The sequence below is a fragment of the Agelaius phoeniceus genome, chromosome 21 (genome assembly GCF_051311805.1).
Source record: "Agelaius phoeniceus isolate bAgePho1 chromosome 21, bAgePho1.hap1, whole genome shotgun sequence".
NCBI lineage: Eukaryota > Metazoa > Chordata > Aves > Passeriformes > Icteridae > Agelaius > Agelaius phoeniceus.
The window spans coordinates 11350537-11361701 of NC_135285.1; the positions used below are offsets into that span (position 1 = coordinate 11350537).

General features: G+C 52.3%; 1 protein-coding gene across 5 annotated transcripts in view; it reads left to right on the top strand.

Annotated features, from left to right (window-relative positions):
- The window catches only part of MVB12B (multivesicular body subunit 12B), a 57076-nt gene extending 51472 nt beyond the window's left edge, over positions 1 to 5604 (top strand). For all 5 annotated transcript variants that reach the window (XM_077189259.1, XM_077189260.1, XM_054646145.2 and 2 more), the window contains one exon: positions 1189 to 5604. In XM_077189259.1, the coding sequence (XP_077045374.1) occupies positions 1189 to 1275 (87 nt within the window). In that variant the 3' untranslated portion in view covers positions 1276 to 5604. The remainder of the gene's footprint in view (positions 1 to 1188) is intronic.
- The last annotated feature ends 5561 nt before the right edge of the window (positions 5605 to 11165 follow it).

Sequence of the window (11165 nt, forward strand, 5' to 3'; positions counted from 1 at the left end):
TACAGCCTGGGTACAGCCCCGGTACAGCCTGGGTACAGCCCGGGTACAGGCTCTGGTACAGGCCCCGGTACAGCCCGGGTACAAGCTCTGGTACAGCCCCCGATACAGCCCCGGTATAGCCCGGGCACAGGCCCGGGGCACAGGCCCGGTACAGGCCGGGCACAGCCCGGGGTGCCCCGTTGCCGCCCGGCCCGGCCCGGCCCACCACGAAGCCGCGGCGCCCCCTGCCGGCCCCTGGCCGCCTCGCCGGGGCCGGGCTCGCTGGGGATCCATCGCCATGGCCGGCCCTGGGCGCTCGGCGGGAGCGGGGCTCCCGTAGCTCAGCGTCCCGCCGGTGTCCTCCCGAGCCGGCACCAAAAGGAGGTCGGCGTTGGGTGGAAGTGGCACGGCCCTGGTACAGCTGGCACAGCTCTGGGCCAGGTACCGGCATGGCTGATGGTTGCCCCGACCGCCCTGCCGGCAGCACATCCCGTGTCCTGGTCCGGCTGTGAGGAACACACAGGGGGACGTGTTTGTGACATTCCAAAAGCCACAGATGCGGCACTGGGAGATGCCTGGAGGAGAGTCCGTGTACGGGGCTGTTGCAGTGCGTGTGCCACGGTCTCAGGCAGCTCCTACCTCGGTAGCCCCAACATACGGTGTTGCTTTGGCCACCCGCCTGCCACGGGACAGCCACCGCTACCCCGGCCTGTCCCGGGCACCCTGGCAGCGGCCAGGGTGGCCGCGGGCCGGCGGTGCGGCTCACGGCGTGCCACGAGATGGCACTGCTACAGTGCACGCCAGCCTGCGAGGGATGTCCCCTGTCTGCAGTGACACCGTGGGGGCATGAGGATGTGTATACAGGGATTTTCACCCTCTTGCCAACCAAAAATGTTAATTCTGATGGTAGTGGCTTGAGTAAACTTGCCAGGGGGAATGTTACTGACTAGCTGCTTTATGGAGAGGATGAGCGTGGTCACGTTTGTGTTAATGTGGGGTTTTGGGGCAGGGGGTGAGCCCTGCCTGGGGAGGTCACTGATGTGGGTCAGGTGGTACCAGCAGGTTCACCTGGCATGGGCCTGCCTGGGCCAGCTGTTCTCAGCCCCGGGTTTTCCCTCATTCTTCTGCCTCTCACACTGTCCCAGCACAGGCTTGGGTGCTGTGGTGTGGGTCAGTGCTGCAGTTCCCTCTCTCTGCTTTGCCCCGCAGTACGACTACAGCTTCCGGACGGAGCAGAGCGCGGCAGCCCGCCTGCCGCCCAGCCCCACCCGCTGCCCGCCGGTGCCGCCGTCCTGAGGGCCGCGGCCGGAGCGTGTGTGCGTGCATACTACTGAGCAGGACACGGGACACAGCCATGGAACCATCCCGGCCTCCCCGTGTCCGGCCGCCGCCGCCACGCCGCGCTGCACCGCCCCTGCACACACTGCTCCACCGCGGGCACCTGGGCAGCTGCCCCTACCCTGCCGCAGACCCCTCTTCACGTGAGTACAGGACTGAGGACTGGGAGCCTGACGCAGCCCCTTGCTCATCCCCACTTTGTAACCTGCTGCAGGACAGTCACAGAATCCAGAGCTGTAGCAAACCTCTGTGAACACAGCCGGGAGCTCGCAGAGCATGGAGAGATCTTATCCCTGAAAGGAGCAGTGGAAGACATGGCTGGGTATTGCCACACGAGCTGCCGTGGAGCTGTTTGGCTCTCCACACCTTGCAGCAGGAGGCTCCTGCGGCGCCCAGGCCAGTGCAGAACTCAGCTGCAGTGAATGCCAGTCCCTCTGCCACGGTCTGGGCACAGAAGTTCTGCTGTGGCTGGGATCAGTCTCAGATCCACTGCGGTCACTGGATTTGCTTAGGCTGGGGGAGCCAGGGCCCCTGGCTCTGCCTGGGCACTGGCCGGGCAGGCAGGGTGCCCAAGGTGCGCTGCAGGTCCTGAGATGAAGCACCTTCGCTTTGCACAGGGTGTCCATCTGCCCATACGGATCTAGGGCAGCAAGCCTCCTGTGTTTCTGGATGGATGGATGCTGGCAGCAACACCCTGGCAGACCCTGGCGGTGCCCCACTGACCCCGGCCAAGCTGCCTGTGGACCTGCTGACAACTGGGATGCCATCTCCTGCCCATCATTGAGACAGTTTTCTAACATGTTCCCTGCTAGCTGCTAAAACAAAAGAGATGTGCCTGTTTCCTGGGCATTCATGGGGAAGCACTGAAGACTGACATGGCACAGGATGAGAGCGGGATGCATTAAACCCTGACCTCTGCCTCCCTGTGATCGCTGACCGGGCTTGCTCCCAAGCCAAACGCATGTCTTGGAGAAGTCCATTGCTGTAATAAGTTATTTACAAGTGCCCATCTGACTCTGTGCTGCTCTTTCAAGTCTCTGCTGTAGAACAAACATACATCATGGCAGCAAAATGGCAATTTTGGAGTAAGAGTTAAAATGTACAATTTTTTGTATTGTAAAATACTGATTCCCTGACCCCACTGAAATGCAATTGCCATGGCAACAGTAACATGCTGTTGTTCTCAGCCTGGGTCGTACATGTGCCCCAACCTACTTTGCACTCCCTTGGATTGATCTGGCATTTGCTAGTTGCACAGAGTGGTAACTAACAGCAGTATTTGTACTGTCAACTAATATTTTTTATTTGTACATAAGTAAAATAATTCTTGTCCAAAGATTCATTTCTGGTTTTAAGGCACCACGCTGTACTGCTGGGATAAAGAGCACAAAATACATTTGGGACAAACTGAGTCCAGATCTTTGCTTCAGCTTCTTCCAATCAGGTAAATAATTTTCTGGAGCTGTGTCTGTAGAGTGGCCATGTGGTTGGAGAGCAGAGGCCAATTTGGTTGCATGTACATTGTTCCTGGGCAAAAGAGTTAAAGCTGTGCACCAGCTCTGGAGCCCTTGGGTGACCCCCTGGAAGTGCTCGTTTACTTGGAGCTTGCACCACCATTTTTAGCTGTTATTTATCCTGCAGTAAAGAAAAGCCAGACCTCACTGCCAGGCTTCACAAAGGCCAGATTGATGATGCCGACGTCGACAAATGAACATACCATGGCAGCTTGGTCATTCGGCTCAGGTTCACTTCAAGTTCAAATCCACTCTGTGCCGTAGTGCTGTGCCCATCTCATCCATCTTTTGTCTTTCTATTTTTCTGCTTGTAATTTGTTCTGTAGTTTTCTGTGACATCCATTTATAGCTTCTCCTGTGGCTCAGTGGTCACGGCAGGTAGGCAGGAGCCATCTGCAGCAGTGCGTTCCTCATAGCTCTGGGATGAGAGCTGACCTTCCCTGTTCATGGTGGAGGAACGAGGGCTGCACAGGGCACAGCACAGTCTGCAGAGCTCCAGGGCACTGCCTGCCACTGGGAGATAGAGAGGCAGCTGCCAGGAGCCCCTCCTGGAGCCACCTCTTCCCAGGACGGCAGAGCAGACAGGGGGCTCAGCAAGGAGCAGGTTCTGAGAGCCACGAGCCCCACACTCAGTGCCACACTCCCTGGGTGTGTCTGGGAAATGGGTGCTTCAAGTCCCTTATGTAAGAGAAAATCAGTGCTTTAGAACTTATACCAACTGCTAGGTTTGCTCAGCTTGCTCTGCAGTGCCTACAGGAAACCCTGGCTACTTGAAACACTGGCAGGATATGCGGCCGGGACAGGCATCTACATCTTCAGGATATATTTGTATACTTACTTCTCCCTCTCTAACACTGGGCCAGCAAAGCTCCTTCAGGATTCACCTGCAAAGAGCCTTGAGAGATGAGCTTGCTCTCCATGATGTGGTCCTGCACCACGGCACTGCAGGGACAGCCTGGTTCAAATGCACAGACAGGACAGATGCAGGTCCTGTGGGGCAAACACAATGAAGGTGTTCTGAACAAAAAGCTGCACCTGCTGAGAGCTCTCAGGCTCTAAAACTAGGCAGTTCCAAAAGGGAGAGGGCTCAGAGCCAGTGCTTGGAAGCACAGCAAGACACCGTGCAGGGTGGTTGACTGTGTCAACTTCTCAGTCCACTGATCAGAGGAAGCTTTTTTTATTGCACTGCTGAATTCCCGAGACCAGGGCTGTCAGGTCAGCATTTCCACTGGAAGGTTTTATTGGCTGCTCCATGACTTTCGTACTCACAGCAGCTCATTGCAAGGCTGGTCCTTGCATCCTTACAGTGAATCCTCCATGCTGGCATGTGCCATGGCCAGTACCTGCATCTCTCTGCATCTCCCTCCCTGTCTGAGAGGTGACTGTGGAAGAATTGGCCCAGGCAATAATTGTCCAGGGCGTCTGATGTGGATGTTGTCTGGCTGAGGAGAAGCCTTCTGGAGCATAAGGGGAGGGAAGGAGTCAGTGGAAAGCAACAGAAGTGAATTTGCAGAGCTTTACCAGATGTTCTTGGCTATCTTGCCTGAATTTGTAGAACAAAACTGGTCTCTAGGTAGTTTAATCTTGTGGCTGATGGAGAAGTTAGTTTGCCAAATTATTATACATCTGCAACAGAGACAGAAAAGCAGCAGTGAGGGGTTTGCTTACTGTAAAATATGCCTTCTGATGTGAATTCCTAGTGACACGCTGCCTCCTGAATTCCTCACAGCAAGAAAATGGTCATGTGCCAAGGTGACTTGTGGCCACCCAGGCCAGGCTGTGCTTTCTGCTGTGTTGATCATGGGAAGGCAAGAAGTTAGTCCAGAAAGTGATGTAGAGTGTGAACTTCGTGATAAAATTCAAGTGTGAATAGTCGTAGCAGGTGTCTTCCCTTATGGGAGCGCCTCATATCTGTAGTTCCATAGGAGTGAACTGTGTCAGACTTTTCCTGTGACTGTCCCTGCGTGTCCCCACGGTGTTTGTTGGAGGTTTCCTGGGAGCCTCCTGTGCTGTGGGAGGTTGTTGGTAGTCTGTAGCATTGGGCTTGTTTGGTTTCACACCCACCACTGCTCCCTCAGTGTCCTGAGCTCTCCAGACTGAAGCCACGTGCTGCCGACCTGGCAGTTCCTGTCATGGAGGCAGGTGCTAGTCTCAAGGGCATGCCTCCCCCGGCCCTGGCACCTCCTCTGCTGCGGGGCCTGGGCTCTCCTGGCGCGAGAGGAACGGGACAGAGCCGCCAGGCCCGTGCTGGCCTCGCCTCCCCGCTGCTCCCCAGGGCCCTCGGGCTCTGTGTCCCCGGCTGTGCCCACGGCAGCCCCAGGAGCCCTCCCAAAGGCAGGAGCCTCGCTACACCAATGATTACCTCAGCCTTGGAGCCTTGCCGGGAGTCCCCCAGCAGAGGGGCACACAGGGGCAGAGCTGCTCCTCTGCTCACAAACAAGCTCTGCGAGGTGCTGCTCGGTTCATTCGCCACAGGGAAACCAAACACTTTGGATATTCTGGTCGTTTGTTGTGAAATTGTTTCCTAACAGCAACAGATTTAAATATCATCGTACAAATGGCAGAAAGATTTTATGCAGTTGCAAGGTGGTTTTCTAAGATGGTTGAGTTACTGAAAGTGATTTTACTGTGCATTAATCTTATGAATGTTACTATGTTTTATATTTATTTTAGATGACCCTCCTGTATTTTACAAAGGGAAGTTTCATTGTGTGATAACTCTGTCTGTATTCTTAATATAATTTGTTAAATGAAACTTGTTTAAATCAGATAATTCTGTGTGCTTATGCGTTTTAATTTTCTGACTTGAAACTACCTGGATTGGAAGAGTGAACTACAAAGGTGGCAACATGATCCCCTATAGGGAATGTGCTCTTGTTCTGGGGGCTTTTTTTCCTTGGAAATAGGATGTAAAAAGCCTTGGAAAATGTGTCCAAAATGTCTTGCTCTGCAGGTATGCTGCAAAATGAAAACAAACTCAAGTGACGTGTTATATGTGTCGGGATTGGGTGAAGGCTGGCAGGAGCAATCCTCAGCCCTGGATGGGGCTGGCAGCGCTGAGGGCAGCCCTGGCCCGCTGGGCTCAGCCCCCTGGGCTGCAGTGTGGCAGCAGTGCGGGCTGGTACCTGCATGGCTGGGCCAGCAAACCCTGAGGGCAATGGGCCAATACTGCACTGCACTGAAAATTGTTTTTCTTTGTGCTAGGTTATTATTCTTCTGAACTTGACCCAAGCTAGTGGTGCACAATCTGACCTCTGGCATCTTCTCACCCCAGACAGTATTTCTGTCTCGCTTATTTTGAGTGCTCTTTGAATTAAGGGAGATTAATACCCAAGTTCCCGACATTCTCTTCAGGCATATGTTTTTATAACCTTTTGAAAGCAGCACCACTTGTTCCACAAAAAACTCAGAAGCAGCATCTTGTGGCTGCCGTGGGAGCTGTCAGTGGCACCTGATTGAATGTCCTGGCTGGGGAGGAGGGGTGTGGGGAGGACATAAACCAGAGTGGGCCCATCCCATGCCAGCCCGTGGCTCCCAGGGCTGTGCTGCTGGGGCTGCCAGCATCTCTTCACCTGCTGCACTGGGTGTGGGCTCAGTCCTGGCACACACCGTGCCCGGGAGCCCTCACCCCCAGCACTGGGACTGGAGCTGGCTTACATCCATCATTCACCGAGTTTGGTTTCTGAGGAAAGTTTCTAATTCTGCTCTGCTGAGTGCTTTGAGACGTGGGAGCCGTGGTTTCTCTCTGGAGAGGTGTCCTGTGGCCATTCCTGCCCCAGGGAAATCCAGTGCCCGAGGGGAGCAGCAGGGGCTGGGGGCGGCTGGCACAGTCCCTGTGTCATCAGAGGGTTCTTTTGGCCTTTGTGAGCCGGTGGCTTTGCTGGTGTTTTGTTTTCTTTTCTCCTCTCCCTCCTACAGCTTTAAAAATTAACTTGCCTGGGGAGTTTCTCAAAATCCTTTCCTTTCTCTGGAATGATGGATAAGCCATGTAACTGATTGTCATGGCCCTAGGGAGGATAAACATCTTCTGCAGTTTAAAATAAAACCTCCTCGCTCCTTGGTTAATAAGTGTTGAAAGAAGCACAAACAGAGCTAACACGGGATTTCCATGACTAACAAGATGACCACATCAGTGAATGTTGTTTGGGGTTAAAAATGACTCAGCTTTTGCTTCCCCTGGGTAAGATGTTTTATCCCAGCGCAGGAAAAGCTGCCAACAGCACTTTGAAGCTCTGGCAAACATGATGGAGCCAGGATTGTGAACTGGGAAGTGTTTGAATGCCGGGTTAAAAAAACCCTCATAAACTCTGCTCCATGTGTGCGGATTTCTGGAAGATAAAGGAGCCCACAGCTTCATCCAGCTTGTGCTGACTCTTTTCTTTTCAAAAGCCTTTTCAGATGTTTTCACTTTTCTGCTTGCTTTGTTGAAAGATGTAAAAATTTAAGACAACCACAAAGTAAACATTTCAAAACTTTCTAGTCTGAAAATTAGTGACATTTTCAAAATCCCTCAAATTCCATTTCAGCACTATCAGAAATGAAGATGTTTGGGTTTTTTTTTTTTGATTGGCAAATTTTCCAGGCAGGTTTTTGTTTATTGATAACTTTTATTTTTCAAAGAAAATAGATTTATTATTCAGTAGAAAACACTAGATAAGTAGATGTCTTGTCAAAATCAAGCAGGTTTTCTTTATTAGAGTGAAATAGTAATGAACTCATCTGCTTCCAATATTTATAAAGAGTAGGGAAGGCCATTAATTCTGCTGCTTGTGAATAAAACCATCTGTGATTTCTTTCCATTTGATGTGTTTTGGGTTTAATATACATTTTTCACAAATAAGTGTAGGGATTTTTTGTGAAAATGTCACATTCAGAATCTCATAAAGAAGGAACGCAAGGAGGGGGAAACGAAATGTTTTGTTAGCTCAGTAATTTCTCACCTTGCACAGAGAGTAAAATTCCTGCCAACTTTAACACATTAGGCGACAGAATTACATGTTCGGCTCTAATGCAATCCATGACATGGAACAAGGCAAACAGAGGATGTTTGGAAGTTTGTTTTCCTTTGGGAATCACACAGCACATTTAACTTAATCTGTCCTGACACTTGAATTATAACATGAGCTTCTTTAGGGAAGCAAAATGGTAGATGCCTCTTTTTAAAGCAAAGCAGAAGTTAATAAAATGGGCAACACGTTGAGGAGAAAAAGCCCTGATGAACCATCATGTGATTCTCAGAGCAAATGGGCTCTGCTCTGGGGTTTTTCCACTAGAAATGCTGGAAACCTTGAGACATCCTTCTACTGAAGGTGAAATTTGACCTCTAGAATTTTACTCGATTAAAGCAAAAGCTACAAGAATGCCCCAAGTGAGACCACTTTGTAGTTGGACTTGTGAGTGTTCAATCTTAAATTAAACTGAGTATTCATCCAGCTGCTCTGCCAGGGTTTGTTTCCCAATCTTCCCAGCAGCTCACGCGTTGGAGAGTGCACTGTGCTGCAGCCTCCTGAGCTGTACCTGTGGGGAGAAGGAGAGCTCCTCTGCTCCAGCACAGCCTGAGCATCCCCGGGCATCTCTCTGAGGGCCTGTAACGGCAATGGGGGCCATCTGCTCCACTGAGTGTTGCTTGAAAAGGTTCGCTCCAGTCACAGATTTTGAGGCCCAAATTTAATGTCCATTGTCCAGCAGGATCAAAGCAGATCCTTGGAGGTTCCTCTGAGTGAAGAAACCTGAAATCAAGTAGCAGATGTCCTCACCTGAAGCCCAGAACTCCGGGTGCTGCAGAGCAGGGCAGGCACTCTCCTGGGGAGGGAAAGCAATGGCTTTCAGTTTTATCACTGAAAAAATTACTGAGCTGGTTGTTTCTCAACTACTTGTTGGCAGAGATAGGAGAGGGCCGTGCTCTTCTCTCGGGGGAGTTTTCACACCTATGCCAAGCAAGTAAGTCTGCTCACTGGTGAGCATGGGTGAGCAGAGTGGGGAGAGAGGGAGAGCAGGAGTGACCAGATAGCCCTGTGCCAGGGATGGTGCTGGTGACTATTCTGCAGTGACAGACGAGTTCCCCACTGCTCAGGGGAAAGCTCTCATGTTCATGGGCTGGGCCAAGGGCTGGCAGAACCCAGGGAGTGCCAACCTGGGCATATGTGAGGATCAGTTTCACCAGCTCCAGAGGCCACAGAGGCGGCTTCCTGTGACTGACTTCTCTGAATTACACAAAGACTTCCTGCTTTTCCCACCAGCACATAACCCTGTTCCCACAGTCCCCAGCAATGACCTGTCATGGGTGGCAGAAGCCAGTCAATGGACTCAAAAGCCCTTAATGCAAGCCTTTTCCCTGTTCTAACTCTAAATTCCTTTTTCTGTCCAAATTCCTACTCATATGAACCTTTTAGGAACTTAATTATCCTTGAGACTTCTACCTCTCAGTGAAATCTGGTTTAAATCAGTAAAGAAAAGAGTTCAAAGTTATTGGGCAGGACAGGCAGACAGACAAGCACACAGGGATCACAGGAACCTTGTTTTCATAGGAAACTAGATTAAAAAAATCCTACAGCAGTTACCAGCCCCTTTGGTGGCACGGCTGCCTTGGTCCTGTGCAGGCAATGGTCGGGGGGTGCTGGGGCACAGGAGCTGGGGCTGTGCTCTTTGGGCAGGGGATGGAGCAGGCAGGGCTGTGCTCTTTGGGCAGGGGATGGTTCAGCCAGGGCTGTGCTCTTTGGGCAGGGGATGGAGCAGGCAGGGCTGTGCTCTTTGGGCAGGGGATGGTTCAGCAGCCGGGGCTGTGCTCTTTGGGCAGGGGCTGGTGGTGCAGGCAGGGCTGTGCTCTTTGGGAAGGGGATGGTGGTGCAGGCAGGGCTGTGCTCTTTGGGCAGGGGCTGTGGTGCAGGCAGGGCTGTGCTCTTTGGGAAGGGGATGGTGGTGCAGGCAGGGCTGTGCTCTTTGGGCAGGGGCTGTGGTGCAGGCAGGGCTGTGCTCTTTGGGCAGGGGATGGTGGAGCAGGCAGGGCTGTGCTCTTTGGGCAGGGGCTGTGGTGCAGGCAGGGCTGTGCTCTTTGGGCAGGGGCTGTGGTGCAGGCAGGGCTGTGCTCTTTGGGCAGGGGATGGTGCAGGCAGGGCTGTGCTCTTTGGGCAGGGGCTGGTTCAGCAGGCAGCCAGGGCTGTGCTCTTTGGGCAGGGGATGGTGCAGGCAGGGCTGTGCTCTTTGGGCAGGGGCTGTGGTGCAGGCAGGGCTGTGCTCTTTGGGAAGGGGATGGTGGTGCAGGCAGGGCTGTGCTCTTTGGGCAGGGGCTGGTGGAGCAGGCAGGGCTGTGCTCTTTGGGCAGGGGCTGTGGTGCAGGCAGGGCTGTGCTCTTTGGGCAGGGGATGGTGCAGGCAGGGCTGTGCTCTTTGGGCAGGGGATGGTTCAGCTGGCAGACCCTGCCTCCTGCAGCCGGGGTTGGCTGGGCAGTGGCGCTGGCAGCAGCGATTCCGCAGCCTGTCTGCTTCTCCCAGCTGGATGCAGATTCATGACATCCCTGCTTGCTTTGGCATGCAAACCTGTACCTAATTTCTTCTGAAACGGGCCCTGAGGAAGTCAGCAGATGTTATTATTAAAGCATTGAGCATCAGCAGCTCCCGAGATATTGTCAGTCTGTTAATGAGCTGATCAAACTGGGGAATGCAAGGGCTTTCCCTACTTCTTAATAAGGAAAATAAGACCTCCAAGGTTAAAAGACTTCATTTAAACTGCACCAAGTTTATAGGTTGCAAAATGTTCTTTAATCAGTTTATTCTTAGAAGGCCCTAACTGCCCGTGAACAGGAGTGGGCATTATCTTAAATGATCCCACAGGAACACAGCCGCTCTGTCTTGGTGGGGTTTGCTGGCATTTTGCTCCCTTGGTCTCCTTAGCTGGCCTTTTCCGGGCACCTTCTGCAGTTCTTCTGTGAACATTCTGTGCATCATTACCCACAGCTCTGCTCCAAGACTCCTGATGACCCGTGAATTATTAGGTTTTGCTGTTTGAAAGTTAAACTGATTTTCCTATCAATGTATTTGTATTTGTGGTTTTGCAGATCTTAAATCCCAGTTTCTCAAGGCTGCCGGAGACACCAGTTGTACAAGTGAGCCAGAAATATCCTGAATTAGACACCTCCCTGCACCTCTCCCTCACTCTGAGCCTGTCCCTGTACTGCAGACCCTCTGGATTCTGTTCTAGCAGCAGTGGTTCATGGGGAACCCACTTTGCTGACTTTTCTCTTAACCCCATGCTGTCTGGAAGTCTACCTGGGGTTTTCCACCTGCAGGGATGTTTAGAATTTGGACACCAGTGATATTGATATTAGAGTAAATTGGT